This window comes from Sceloporus occidentalis, unplaced genomic scaffold (assembly GCF_023333645.1).
Source record: "Sceloporus occidentalis isolate IW3139 unplaced genomic scaffold, rSceOcc1.0.p SCAF_23, whole genome shotgun sequence".
NCBI classification, from domain to species: domain Eukaryota; kingdom Metazoa; phylum Chordata; class Lepidosauria; order Squamata; family Phrynosomatidae; genus Sceloporus; species Sceloporus occidentalis.
The window spans coordinates 5,935,033-5,950,947 of NW_028317003.1; the positions used below are offsets into that span (position 1 = coordinate 5,935,033).

The following is a 15,915-nucleotide window of genomic DNA, read 5'->3' on the forward strand; positions in this document are numbered from 1 at the left end:
TTATCATGTAAACTTTTGCCTTGTTGATAGTTTTTTGCCTGGAACACTTAATTGTCATGTGACATGAAGCATAGTACTGATAGGTTGTTGCCATGAAAATGGAAAAAGCTGATTTATGTAATTAAACCTTCAGAGGAAATGTTGAAATGACAGCTCGGTACTCTACCAGAGATTATAATTTACAATTTGTCTGAAGAAGCAACTTGAAACTATGCCATAGTTTTAGTAGATTGCTGTTCCAAGAATGGGGCCCTCTTCTTTTTGCACCAGTATGCCTTAACATGTGTTACTCATATTGTCATTTTTAATTGTTAATGTTCACTGCTCCACCTCTGCATTGTAGTAGCTCTATGGAATCTGCTGGCGCTCTATACATTACATTTGTTCATATAGTGCCTGCAGATTCCGTAGTGCTGTTCCAAGAAGTAGTGAAAATAAATAATCTATAATGACATAACACACATTAACACATAGTCGTACTCTGTAAATTAATGTAATGTTCTTAATTTTCAATCTCTCCTATTGAAATAGGCCTAAGGAATATGTCTGCACTCTATTAACAATACAACAGGTAGCTGCTGTCTTCCGTCACCAAACCTCCAAACCAAATCGACTCCACCCCTGGTTTTATAAAAGTCTTTTTTACTGAAAAGAAATTATTTTGGTTAGCAAAATCCAGAAAGCGTCTGTTATTCATTTTTATGAATTTCTATTTTGTTCTTTTCTCATAGAATTGTCCATAAAGTCAATTACTTTGTTGAAATATTTATTTTCGCTGCAAATTTTAGACAACTTTTTTTTTATTTTTTTATTTTTTTTTAAACCATAATTCAATCATTATATTGTGTCTGAAATGCATGCACTGCCTGGAGGAGAGGGAGGTGGATTTTTTTTCTTGGCATTGGAAGTATGAGGATCCTTCAAAGGAACCGTGATTGTTTTGAATAGTGGGAAAGGGGACTGCATACTCTTGAGGAAGTAGAAATGGAGCGTACACAGGAACAAATGAGGATTTGTTAGTCCAGAACTTAAATATGCAGACAAGGGGATGTCAGGGGAAAGGCTGATGATGGTTACAAGAAATTCCTTTTACCCAAGGACTAGTCTGACCAGTGGAATTTGCTTGCAGGCAGAGACTTTTAACCCTTTGTGGATGGGGTATGCGTATAACAAACATATCCAGTAATAACTAGGTGCTATGCCCTTCTAGTTGGGTCTTCTGGACGCCACAGAGTGCTCCATCCATTACCATTAGCGTATTCTGTAGGCAGGGCAGATTTTCAACAACTAGGGTGACTGCGCCCTATGTCCCTAAGAGCATACCTGGGAACTTCCAAGGGCAGGCTACCCGAAGTGGCTTTGTGAGGGGGATGGGGATAACACAAAGGGCATGGCTAGCCCCAGGGACCATTACATGGGTTGGGAGTGCGGGGGAAGTTGGCCAGGGAGTGAACATGGATAAATGTCATTGCAATTGAACACTAGTGCATGGATCTGCATGCACTTAAGTTATATACGTTTTACAAAAAATATGTCAAAGCAGGTACAAAGTACAATTTATCAAGATGATTATTTTAAATAATTTTTACTACATGCAGAAGCAGAAGGCTTGTGTCAATATTAGGTTTCAAGTAGCTTGACGTGACCCCAGTTACATCGCATGCCTGGAGTATCACATTTGAGTTTCATAGAGAGGTCCCCAATTTTTACTTTCTAAACCAACTGTCCAGACAAGTATATTTAAAAATAAAAGAAATGCTCATCTTGTTTGCATCCCTAGTCTCATGTTCATTTCACAGGAAACTTCCTACTTTTTTTATTGCTAGACAATGATTGCCTTTGTACCACGGTGGCTTGTGTTGTGCAGAAAAAGCCTTCCAGCTGCAGGACACGTGAAGCACCCCAGAGTTTTACTCCCATTAATCTTAATGGGCAAATTCACTGTTAAAGGGGCATGAAGAGAACATTTAGAAGTAAAACAAATTCGACCCAATGTTTGAATGGACATATCGTAAGACATTTTATGCGGTCTATCATATTGTTTATGAGACTCAAAATTTCGCATAAATTTACAAAGGTATATTAGAGTATGTTGTACTTGTAAGGGTTAATTGTTTGAAATTAAATGTACATTATTTGTATGAATGAAACCATCCTTGCCTTTCTTTATAATGTAATATTAGTACCTTAGGTTCATCTAATAAGGAACCTGAATTATTTCATGTATGTGACGTGCGTTAGATATACTAAAGAAGACTATTATATTCTGTTTTATGGTCTATATAGAATAAAAATGCTAAAGTGTATACAGGTGCCATGTAAAATTCATGCATAATAAGAATCTAAATCATTTGTGAATTAGAAAGTTGCACGGGTTTATAGTTTGATAATCTTATGTAACGTTTTGAAGGTCCCCTGTAAGCATTTGATTTAATTGTTAACTGATCTTTGATACTAAGTGTGTGCAAAACAGGCTATGAATGTTTTCTGCCCGCATGCTACTTTTCATCAGAGAAATCACTTGGTTCCAGCATATCCTCATTTTACAACTGACTTTCATTAGTCAGAATGTCGGTGATTAAGACTGAGCAATTCAATCTTCCAACCCAGAAAGCAATATAAGGCATCTGGGAATTTGTCTATTAGATTGGGTTTTATTATTATTATTTTTAAACTCCATCGAACCTAATAAATTCATATCATGCTAATAACATATTTTGGTGGAGGTTCCTCTTTTTCTACAAAGTGGTAAAAATGACACCAGTATATTTTTACAAAGTGGTTCTTATCCTATGGAGTAAACAATATTGTTTGGCACGTATACCATCTGTGCTTATATGCACTAGTTTGGTTTGTATGTATCTTTCTTGCCAGATAACCTCACGATAGCTACTGTTTTCTTTATGTTCAAATTAAATAATAAAAAAGAAACCAGGCCATGCTGCTTTATTTAGAGTACATAATTAATCCCTATTCCTTTGCACTTTCCCCAGCCATGATTACTGTAGCTTTAACAATTGTTATTCTCCTTCAGTAAAATCTCTGCTAAGGGACCTTCAGCAGGACTTTCTCAAATAGTAGCGTTATCATTTATTTCTGTTTCATGCTCGTGTTTACCTCCACATGATCGTTTGCTATCTGTGAAGCTAGTCCTTGTGACTCGGAAGCCTCTTGGCAATCAGAACACGGTACCAACTGCATCACACGTTGATTCATCGTGCAACGTAATTGTGTAAATATTTATTATGCAAATGGCATCAAACATCTTTATACAAGCTATGTATTTTCTCAAAAATAGAATTTTTTTTTTAATTTTTTTTTTTTACAATACTTTGGCTTCACATATGGCGCTTCTGACATCAGCAGTGACCCATAGTGTCTGAAGTCCGGCTAGGGAAGGCGACACAACTGTAGTGAACACTGGATTTATTGCCTATAAATCACACCGGAAACACAGGAACATAGAAACACCCATGCAAAAGTTAATTTAAGTTTTCCTGCTCCGCTGGTTCAAGTAACAAAAACCGACATAGCGTGCCTTGTTAGGTACCCTGTTCTCAATATAAAAATTACCAAATACTAAATACAGAAGAATAAAAATCCCAGAAAATTATGCAAGTCCTTTAAAGTAGCAGAACGCAGGAGGCACTAGCAGTGCATTGCAAACCACGTTGCTTAAACGGTCGAGCTGATGTACGGTTGTGCGTATCACATTGTCATATTTTGCACCAAATTTGCTTTTTATATATAACATGTCAAAAAAGGTCACTTTTTATGGTATGATTAGGGACATATCGAGATGGAAGGCTTTATGGAAAATTGTTATATGAACCGTTGCATTTAGAAAAATGTGGAGTAACAGAAGGATGTGGCCTTTAAAGAGGTACACAGAACTATTTCTTGTATAAATGAATAGAACTAAGAATTATTATAATTTGATTTATATAGCACCATCATGTACCCCAGCGCTGTACAACAGGAAATAACTAGTACATAACATAAGAATTTGACAGAAACAAGAAATAATGAGAGTCCTGCCCAGTGTCTTGCAGCTTGGATGCTTCATGGAGACACCTGATTGCGTCATACGTGTTGCAACATGCACCATAATGGCATAAATATTAACTCACAACATGTAAAGCAATGTCAATAATAACCTGCGAGTAGCCGTACTTACACAAGTCACGTATTGTCATGAAAATAGCTTATTGCATATATATTTCACATAATGGCTTTACATGCGGTGTTGCCACATCGGCTCAGGCTAGTTACTGTGAGATGTCCAACTAGGACAGGTGATGTGCAATCGTAGCAAACAATGGATGTATTGCATGTAAACACTGCTGGAAAACCAGGAACTAAGGAACCCTCGTGCAAAACTTTACGTTAAGTAACAAACACCTACTTGCCTAGTGTTAGGTATCCTACTGACAACATAAACCGGCCGCAAAAAGTGGGACTTTCCCTTTAACATTTTATTTTGATTCGCCTTTGTGTAAACTAAGCTACCTTTTCTAATGGGTTGTTTTTTTCCCCCCCGCTATTAACTTAATTAGCAAATGTCACTTGGCAGCAGTACCAGATGACCTAAAATGTATTTGTACAAAATGAATTAAAATGGGCTTGAACGAGTGCACCCCTACTTACGTAATCAGGTCGGGTTTTATTCCACGCTGGCAGCTGGGACCATTGATGATTGGAAACTACCGTGACCTTTCACCTTCCTACTCGTGTCAATCTTGGCCTGACCTGTGTGCTTTTTTTTTTTTTTTTGAAAGACCAGTAAAGCTGCTGTCAAGACGTGACAGATGACGGGGAAATCCCTAAACACTTAGAATATTATGATATAATGTGTGCACGTGGATATGTACATGTAAACAGCGTTAAGTGCTTATTTGTGTTGGCGATGTGAACAAGACTCGAATTTTATTTTTACCCATTAAGAAAATCAGAATGGGACATAACTGAAAAAACATCTAATACTGAGCTAAATTGAACTTATTACAAATTCACAACAAAACAAATGAGTGTATAAAAAAAAAATTCAACACCAGACAGTAACAGATTTCATTCATCCCTAGTATTGTTGACTGCTTCAAATCATTTGGTGTCTTCCTTTCGGTGTATAGGCAAGAAGAGCATGATGTACCCATTGGCACACTTTAAAATCAAGTGTCTATGGGTATATAAGTTGCCACTTCTTCCACCAAAGGACCTCTGGGACAAATCCAGAGATGATTCTTACCCCACTGATCTACATAATGCTCACCACCGAAGCCAGTGGTGACTGCAAGCAATCACAGGATAAGTGTCCTTAGTATTTAGTAGTTGGCACGGCTTGTTTTATATTCCAGGTACTCCTAGGAACAACAACTAAGGGCATCCCATCCATAATATAAAAATGTTCTGCTAGACCTGGGAAATGTTTGAAAACACACACAGTGGGTAGACTTTGGTAAGAAGCAGGCTGGGGAAAGGACATAGTTTAATTTTCTTTTTTGCTTCTTACCATGCCCCAAAAGGTTTGCTTAATGCAAATAGTGAAAAATCAAATGCTATGTATGTACATCTGGGTCATGTCAAGATATAATCTGCTCTATTTTACTGGTACCAGATTTACTGAAACAATAGTCTTTGTGGCTGTGTACTCTCATGGGGTTATATAAGGTGGAAGAGACGCTGCATGAGATGTAACTGCCAACACCATGTTAAGTATGGAGATGGAATGCCATTGATGTCATAGTTTTTAATAGAAGAACCCATATTGGATGGCAGCATCAGCTGTAATCTCCACCAAGCATGTGAGGCCATTGGTGTTCCCTTAATATTTTTCACGTCATTACCCAAAATACCGCTCTGTAGTGAGGAGTGCTAAAAATGGACACACTAGTATTTGCTTCCACATTTAGTGTACCCTGTGTTGTGAAATAATATTGGCATTTGAATTGCATGTCATAAATTTATGTGTGTCATTCCTACAGTTGCCTTGCTAATTTGGGTGCGTTCCGGGGGCCATTCTCTGTTTGGAACACAATCACACCAAAAAAAACAACAACTGGATTCTGTGTATTCTTTTTTTCCTTTTTGTAACACTACACAATACTAGATTTTAAAATGACATTTGTAGCGGGTAAATATAATTTTAAATGGCCATTTTTACGATTATCATCATTAACAATTTATGTAGCACTTTACATACTACATGTGGTATGACATATGGTAGGGTTTATTTTTTCTCTCCTTCTTCCAACCAGTTCAATGTACATAGTGGTGTTAATCAACAAGGCAGTAGCATTTGCTGCGTCAGTAGACTTGTTTTGCCAAAAGTATTTCTGATGCCCCAAGAATTTATTCTTTGTCTCCATCGTCTTGAGTGACAAGACTGACGGCCATAGTCTTGCTGTCTTTCCTGTTTAGCCCATGGCTATCAGGCTCATGTTGGAAGGAAGAAGAGGTGGATAAAAACATTTTAGTGATGCAGAGAAGGTCACCGCGACAGGTCAGGGCTTAACTCTAGTGACCATTCATCACATGTTGATTGATTGCCACGTGGTTTCTGGGGAGATTTCCATCAGAGCCCCCCATCTGAATGAACAGATGGACAAGACGGTGGATGGAGCCTGATGCCACCCAGGAATTTCCTTTGTTGTGCAATACTAGCTTTTGTCTCAACGTTTTCCTGTTTTATTTACACTACGGGCAGCTGTTCTCAAACATGGCAAAAAATCATGGTACTGTCACCATTTTTTTCAGGGCTTAACATGCAAATTAGTGGGGGGGTGGTTTGTTGTTGTTTGGTTTTTTTTTATTATGGTTGCTTTTTATGGCCATATAAACTTTGTATCAACCGCAAATTTATTTAGATGTCCTCTATCTTTCTATCAAACATAACATAGGTTTATGCTTTAAAAAAAATATATAAATCTGTGGTTCCTAAAGGAATTTATGCTTTTGAAAATGGTTGGTTAAATCTTATACTATGTACACGGTCAACTCCTCTGTGATGAGCTTGAAAATACTACACATTGGTCGACAAATTGACTTTTTGACTACATGTAACCATTGGGTGGACAGATAAAGTTTAGTACGTTTTTCTCTTTTGAAATAACTTTTTGCAGATGGCTAATAAATATTTTAAATAAACTTATTATTGACTGAGAGACCCACCAGTGGACGTGGGAATTGAATAAAAAATTGTACATGTACATTTCAGAGGGTCATGAAGGAGGATGCTGTACTTTATAGCAAATGTAATTGGATCTCCAGTGGAAAAATCAAGCTGTGCTCTAAGGATATCCTAAAAGTGTTAAACATGTCAAATCCTAGAGATGTTTATCCAGGTTTACGCATCTGATTTTTGTTCTTTAAAAGTAAAATGGCTTTTGGTGCAGTGCTAAGTATCTTGATGGTACTAGAAAAATGAATATGTAATTTATCATTAACATTTCCTATGTTTAGGGGAGAAACGTATCCCCTTATCTCACAATATTTGTAGTAAATGATTCATAGATATAGATAGATCTCTATCTGAGATAGAAAGGTTAACTCTTTAGCTGCATTTCTCTGATATTGATTACTTGCTCCACTTGTAACCATCCTATATCACTGCTCTTAAATATTTGTACAGAGAAGAAATTGGATATGTTTTCCAGCACAGACTGACAGTCTTGAAATCTATATTCTTACATATTTGTTGCCTTATTTCCTAGAATAACGTGACACTTGTTCGGTTTTCTGTATTTTGCAAATAAACCATTTCTGCTTATATAATGTGAGAATCCGCTGTTGATAGTGTGATATTATACAAATGACATACGTATAAAATATTTGATGGAGTTCTAAGAGCAGGATACCAGGAATGTCAATATTGAACATCCTATATTTTCTAGATAGCCTTACAATAAATAATATGTCAGTAACTTTAATTTGATGTGATTTTTTTGTTTCAGGTTCTGCATTTCTATTGTGATACTTGCTCCATCCCAATATGTCGCGAATGCACTATGGGCCGGCATGCGGGCCACAGCTTTGTCTACCTCCAGGATGCTCTTCAGGATTCCAGAGCAATTACGATCCAGCTGTTAGCTGATGCCCAGCAAGGCCGTCAAGCTATTCAGGTACCTCCTAAAGCTTGGGGCAAATATGAAAGTACAGACCTCCTGAAAGCCTTTTTTTTTTTTTGCTATTCTTCAATTTTAATGATCTAAAACATCTATAATTCCTAACTGCAATGATGTATGTGATTGTCATATAAGTGTGTAGGTGCCATCAAAGTATGGCCTTACAGATGATGTCCGAAACTTTGTTGGGAGCATTATGTTGGTTTGGGCATTCTGTACATGGTTCATGAGCAGAGGTAAGCAAGTTCTGTATAAGAACACCACTATCTATTGCAAATTCTGAATGGGCTTTTTGGTTGTCTTTGTAAAACTGGTTGTGGTCTGGGAATTAAAGTGCTATGACAAGAGGGCATATTAAACGTCCAATGAGTAGAAATCAATGGACCCACTATGGTAAAGATAAAGATCTATATTAATAGGATTTTCTCTGTAGTGTTTGTAGTGTGCAACATATGCATTTATGGCAAAGTTTCTCATGTGATTTGGGTACCACATTCTCTGTATTGTCCCCTGTAATGTATATGATAGCTGAGAGATCCCTTTAAATTTCCATTATGTCACCTTTTTCAAATGCTTGGGATTCTACAGCATCTCCCCCATATGCCTTTGCCCCTTTAGCTGCCCCTCTACCTTTTTTCCCCATTACATCTTCTTCCATGTGATAGTCTTCTGTTTGTTCAAACCCACGTGTGCCATAAGCAGCCTGTCAATGGCAAGAATCATTAGACCATGAAGAAGGAGGCCAGCTGCAGCTTCTACCTGCATTTATTTATTTGTCTTTGAAGAATGCATATTGAAGTACTGGCATATAGTATTTTATTATGCATTCTTCTTTAGCCGGCGGTCAGGAACAGCTAACTGTCCCTTTTAATGCGTAAAAAAAGATTAAGAGTGGGCTAATTAAGTATGCTTAATAGACTTGGACCAAATGTTAATACAGAATATGGTTGGTAACCATAAAATAGTTTATCGTTCTTGATAAATTAATTTACTAAATTACTTAATTTCATGTTGCCAGGATTTGTAGGATTTTTATTTTGTTTTGTATGTATATTATATTCCTAAATAAAATAGTTTGAACTGATATCACTAGGGGTCGACCAGTAAGAGGAAAGTCCAGTTGAACAGGAAAATAATAAGTAGTTCAATTATGTTATTCATAGCAGGGGCAGGGTGGCCTTTTTAAGATTAGTGGAAATTTGTGGTAGTTTTATTTTGTGTGGCTTTAGCTGGTTTATCTGCATTTTGCTCTTACTCTGGTATAAAATTAAATGAGTGTCTAATGTAGATATACACAAGATACTAAGGACACAGCATATGTGTAATTTAATAGGCTTTAAAGATACACTTAAGGATCCGGACAATTCATCTCATGTATACAGTGGAAGAGTGCGAGCCATCTGTGTCTTCTACTGACCATCTTGATTACAAATTGAGACTATCAGAGAAAAAAGGGAGCGCTATCTATTTTATTCCAGGCCATTGAGAGGAAATCCATTTAGCGTTTTAAAGAAAAAAAAGAAAAGAGAGAGGGGAAAGGATGCAGTAAATGAAGCAATTTGGCACCTTCCATCCCTTCCCCCATGGGCTCCCCTGCTGAACAGTGGCCAGTGGTCTTTTTACTTTTGTTAAACGCTGCTGCAGGGGCATCTCATTAGCAGAAACAGAGGAAGTAATTCTGTTATCTCCCCACATCAAAGGGTCAGGGAGGTGGTTGCACAGAAGGGTCATCAGGGCACGCAGAAAGTGTTTTCTGTTCATCTGATGTAGATGAATTCTTTGAGCCCCTGCCTCCACCAAGTCACATTTGCAAGGCAATAGATGGGCGAGCTTCAGGGAATATGTGGGCTGCACCCAACTCTTGTTCTGCAAGACAAAAGGAATAGAAAAGAACAGAGTTTGGGAAGTGTTACAGACCTTCGTACTTCTGGGGGGCCTCTGTGGGGGCGAACACACCGACGGTCATTTTACGGACTGTCACAAGCAGCACAGTATTCCATTTACCAACACATACCTACTTATACAGACCTACTATAATATATAATCAGCATAGGGTGGGGAAGAAACAAAGGGTACTAAATGACTCTCTCTGACTAGAGCTTCTAGCAAGAAACAGAATGTTAGTTCCCAACATTGGCCGGGGTCCTTATCACTACATAAATCATGCACTGATATTGCCATATCTTTTAAGGATGTAGGGCAAATATTAATTAGCAAATGTGAAATGTATTTCTGACGTAGGTGCTGCAGCATGTACTAAACATAAATAGCAATTGCAAACAAGCATCCAAATGCAGCAATCTAGGAATCGATAACTGTTCATCCATCCCGTGAGCTTGTTAGCAGGGCCCTCTTTACCTAATGTATTAGTCTGTCAGCTTACTTTTGTCATGGCCTTTACAATATATGCATTGTAAGAAGCTCTGCGTAAATTGTTGGCGCTATATAAATAAAAGCTAAACATAGTATGAGAGCATCACAGCTCGGTTCCGTTGTAACCTGCTTCAGGTTCTCACATCTACACACCAGCACTGGTGGTGGGATTCCAGCTAATTTTTTTCCCAATCAGGGTAGGCTCTAGTAGTTGTGGACCCTAAGAGAATGTCTGGAGCTTTCTTTTTGTGTGTGTGTGTGTGTGTGTGTGTGTGTGTGTGTGTTTTTTTTGGGGGGGGGGTTTTGGTTTTTTTTTTGTCTGGTCTACTTTCCTTCTGGTTATATCAGGAATCAGCATTACATAAGTTATGGTGGGTAAAGGTGATGGAAAACCCTTCCACCGAAATGTAGGGGGTAGTAGAAGCATTATTAGAAGAAGCATTCAAATAAGGTCAACAATTATCACCTTATTTGCATTCACCTACCCAGAATCCCTTGTGGTTGTGGCAGCACCATGAGATTTCTGAGCCTTCTGGCTTGTCTGTGTCTGTAGATGAGTGTTTACTAATGCTTCTACTATCAGGAATTCAATGTTGAGACGCTGATGGGGTCAAATTTGGATCATTATATAGACCATTAAAAGTTTGTTATTGCCTCTGTTGCCAATTCTGGCACCTAGAGTGCAACCTTTCTGTTACCAAAGCACATCCTAAAACCGGTCCATAGTAAACTGCAACACAAGACAAAAAGGCTAGTACGGCTTTAAAAAAAATATATTGTCTTAAAATCCTGGGTCTGCATAAACCTGATACTTTAATGCCTGCTTTAGGGGTTAACCTGTGCACCATAAACAGTAAATCCAATTCGGAAGTCTCATTGACTTTTAATGAAAAACACCTTGAACTTGCTGCAGCCAGATCACACTCAATAAACCTTGTACACTGCCTCCTGTGAACTTCACAGGGGTGCGTAGTGGTTCCATGGTGCATGGGGAGGAAAAATACCCAGGCTCCTTTTTCACTCTTAGCATTAAAATTGAATTCCATCAGATAATATTAGAATCTTAGTGTGTGTGTGTGTGTGTGTATATATATATATATATATATATATATATATATATATATATATATATATATATATATATATATATATATATATATATATATATATATATATATATATATATATATAATTTGATCCCCTGCTGATTTTGTATGTTTGCCCACTGACAAAGACATGATCAACCTATAATTTGAACGGTAGGTTTATTTGAACAGTGGATTGAACAAAAAATCCGGAATAATGAATTTCAAATAAGTTATCAATTGATTTGATTTTCATTTTACTCGGTCAAATAAGTATTTGATCCCCTATCAATCAGCAAGATGTCTGGCAGATGTCTTTTTATACAAGTAACGAGCTGAGATTAGGAGCACTCTCTTAAAGGGAGTGCTTCTAATCTCAGTTTGTTACCTCTATAAAAGACACCTTTTCACAGAAGCAATCAATCAGTCAGATTCCAAACTCTCCACCTTGGTCAAGACCAAAGAGCTGTCTGGGGATGTCAGGGACAAGATTGTAGATCTACACAAGTCTGGAATGGGCTACAAGACCATCGCCAAGCAGCTTGGTGAGAAAGTGACAACGGTGTGGTTATTCGCAAATGGAAGAAACACAAAATAGTCAATCTCCCTCGGTCTGGGGCTCCATGCAAGATCTCACCTCTTGGAGTTTCAATGATTACGAGAACGGTGAGGAAACACCCCGGAACTACACAGGAGAATCTTGTTTGTGATCTCAAGGCAGTTGGGACCATAGTCACCACGAAAACAATTGGTAACACGCTACGCCGTGAAGAACTGAAATCCTGCAGCGCCCGCAAGGTTCCCCTGCTCAAGAAAGCACATGTACAGGCCCATCTGAAGTTTGCCAATGAACATCTGAATGATTCAGAGGAGAACTGGTAAAAGTATTGTGGTCAGATGAGACCAAAATCGAGCTATTTGGCATCAACTCAACTCGCCGTGTTTGGAGGACGAGGAATGCTGCCTATGAACCCAAGAACACCATCCCCACCGTCAAACATGGAAGTAGAAACGTTATGCTTTGGGACAGGACAACTTCACCGCATCAAAGGGACGATGGATGGGGCCATGTACCGTCAAATCTTGGGTGAGAACCTCCTTCCCTCAGCCAGGGCATTGCAAATGGGTCGTGGATGGGTATTCCAGCATGACAATGACCGAAAGGACAAGGCCAAGACAACAAAGGAGTGGCTCATGAAGAAGCACATTAAGGTCCTGGAGTTGTCTGGCCAGTCCCCAGACCTTAATCCCATAGAAAATCTGTGGAGGGAGCTGAAGGTTCGAGTTGCCAAACATCAGCCTCAAAACCTTAATGACTTGGAGAGGATCTGCAAAGAGGAGTAGGACAAAATCCCATGAGGTGTGTGCAAACCTGGTGGCCAACTACAAGAAACGTCTGACCTCTGTGATTGCCAACAAGGGTTTTGCCACCAAGTACTAAGTCATGTTTTGCAAAGGGGTCAAATGCAAATCAATGTCTCTCACTGTTCAAATAAACCTACCATTAAAATTACAGACTGATCATGTCTTTGTCAGTGGGCAAACGTACAAAACCAGCAGGGGATCAAATAATTATTTCCTTCACAGTATACTATACTAGCATCTCTCCCTCTCCCTCTCCCTCTCCCTCGCCTCTTTTTCTTTCTTCGCTCTCACTCAGCAGCCCCTCTTCAACAAACACTGTTGGGCAGCCCCTTTACCAAACAGTACCCAACAGTTCCTCAGACACCCCATACACTCATAACACTATCCAACCCCCCTTTCCCACAGGCAACACTATCAAGCAGCCACGCCGATGCCTCCCTCCACAGCTCTACTCAGCAACCCACCAGGGCCAGATTAATCACATGAAGCAGTTGCACCCAGAACCTGGAGTTGTAGGGAACCCTGAGTCCCTATCCTGTAGTAGGCTTACTTGATCTGAAGTAACCTTAGCTGCTCCACTGCTGTCATAACCTGTGTTGCCTGTAAGCTATATATTATTGTGTAGTTCATAGCAAAATCATTTTCTAATCAGAATTGTTGTTTCTTTCGCAGCTGAGTCTGGACCAAGCACAGGCTCTGGCAGAGCAAGTTGAGATGAAAGCCAAGGTGGTACAGTCCGAAATTAAAGCAGTCACATCCCGGCACAAGAAGGCACTCGAAGAGCGGGAGTGTGAGCTGCTCTGGAAGGTTGGTGATGTATATACAATATAATGGCTGCCCTCATCAAAAGTTAATATTCAAACAGGAATATAAAAGAGAACACAGGAATCCAGCCACCATAATTATTTGGCTGTATCTTATTCTAGACACATCTGTTACTATGCTTGTAGCCTTCGATCCAGAGCAGGTAGGGTGACAGTTGTACCCTACTCCTTCTGCCAGCCTATCCTTTGGCCAAAACTTATGTATTTGTATACAATCATATCAAAAGAATAACAGGATAAAACATACACATACATTTAAGAGAAATAAGATGTACTTTTTACTTGATCACTTGGGCCTTTTTCTTGATTTTGTTAAGGGCAGAGTTTAATGTGTCATTTCCTAACATGATCTTCTTGATTATATTTTGTCTTCAGGTTGAAAAGATTCGTCAGGTGAAAGCAAAGTCACTCTACCACCAGGTAGAGAAGCTCCATCAAGCTTTGAACAAGCTGGACAGCACCATCAATGCAGTGCAACAAGTATTAGAGGATGGCTGTTCAATGGATATTTTGATAGCCAGGGATCGTGTCTTGGCCCAGTTGCAAGATGTTAAGAATGCTAGAGGCCTCCTTCAACTTCAGGAGGATGACCGAATAATGTTCACTCCCCCTGACCAAGCATTGTATCTTGCCATCAAATCCATGGGCTTGGTTAGCAGTGGGGCTTTTGCAGCTCTGACAAAAGCTACCGGAGAAGGCTTAAAACGTGCTCTTCAGGGCAAAGTTGCCACATTTACAGTTATTGGATATGACCATGATGGGGAAGCTCGGCTGTCTGGTGGCGACCTTTTAACTGTGCTGGTGATGGGGCCTGATGGGAATCTGTTTGGAGCAGAGGTCACTGACCAACTGAATGGTACCTACTTAGTCAGTTATAGGCCACAGCTTGAAGGAGAACACCTCATCTCAGTGATGGTGTGTAACCAGCATATTGAGAACAGCCCGTTTAAAGTGAATGTGAAATCTGGCCGTTCCTATATAGGGATTGGGCTCCCTGCTCAGTCTTTTGGTGGGGAAGGAGATCAGGATGGCAAACTATGTCGCCCCTGGGGTGTCTGTGTGGACAGGGAAGGGTACGTAATTGTGGCAGACAGGAGCAACAACCGCATTCAAATTTTCAAGCCATGTGGGACCTTCCACCACAAGTTTGGAAGCTTGGGATCGAGACCAGGACAGTTTGATCGGCCAGCAGGTGTGGCCTGTGATAGTTCTCGTAGGATTGTAGTGGCAGATAAGGACAACCATCGTGTGCAAGTTTTTACTTTTGAAGGCCAATTTATTCTGAAGTTCGGTGAGAAAGGGACCAAGAACGGCCAATTTAATTACCCATGGGATGTTGCTATTAATTCAGAGGGAAAGATCCTTGTCTCAGACACTCGTAACCACCGTGTCCAGTTGTTCAGTCCAGATGGGACATTCCTGAATAAGTATGGTTTTGAAGGTGCGCTTTGGAAACACTTTGACTCTCCCCGTGGTGTGGCATTTAGCCAAGATGGATACTTAGTGGTGACTGATTTTAACAACCATAGACTGCTCATTATCAAGCCAGACTGCCAGTCAGCCCATTTCTTGGGTACGGAGGGCACAGGCAATGGACAGTTTCTTCGTCCACAAGGTGTTGCAGTCGATCAGGAGGGGAGAATCATTGTAGCAGATTCCCGAAACCATCGGGTACAGATATTTGAACCAAATGGCAGCTTCCTGTGCAAGTTCGGCACCCAAGGAAGTGGCTTCGGCCAGATGGACCGTCCGTCTGGTATAGCTGTAACACCTGATGGCACAATTGTTGTGGTGGATTTTGGTAACAACCGAATTCTAGCCTTTTAGTCCATTTTCATCATAAACCTGTCTCAGGGAAGTCCTATCAAGAAGTATATAAGAAATGCAACATTACTGAGCACCTACCTCATTTTTTTCTAGCAAATGCATATGCTGTTTTCTGCCAAAACAGAGCCTGTGAAGCATAAAATCAAAATCTACCTCAAAACCTCTTAGAAGGGGGGTTGTATTACCCTGTTTATTTTTTCCCAACCTGCACAATATATTGATATCAACTTACCTTGGACTCGACTTATTAATGCAAAATTGTGTGTTACAGGACTGAATCTGCTAAGAGACTTCCTACAGATCCCATGTAAAGAAGCCAAA

The 15,915-nt window shown here is 39.5% G+C and overlaps 1 protein-coding gene across 1 annotated transcript in view; it reads left to right on the forward strand.

Annotated features, from left to right (window-relative positions):
- LOC149300742 (E3 ubiquitin-protein ligase TRIM71-like) overlaps positions 1-15,594 on the forward strand; it is a 39,192-nt gene extending 23,598 nt beyond the window's left edge. Inside the window, exons 2-4 of the mRNA XM_089484942.1 lie at positions 7,950-8,117; positions 13,616-13,750; positions 14,143-15,594. Of these exons, the coding sequence (XP_089341068.1) occupies positions 7,950-8,117; positions 13,616-13,750; positions 14,143-15,594 (1,755 nt within the window). The remainder of the gene's footprint in view (positions 1-7,949; positions 8,118-13,615; positions 13,751-14,142) is intronic.
- The last annotated feature ends 321 nt before the right edge of the window (positions 15,595-15,915 follow it).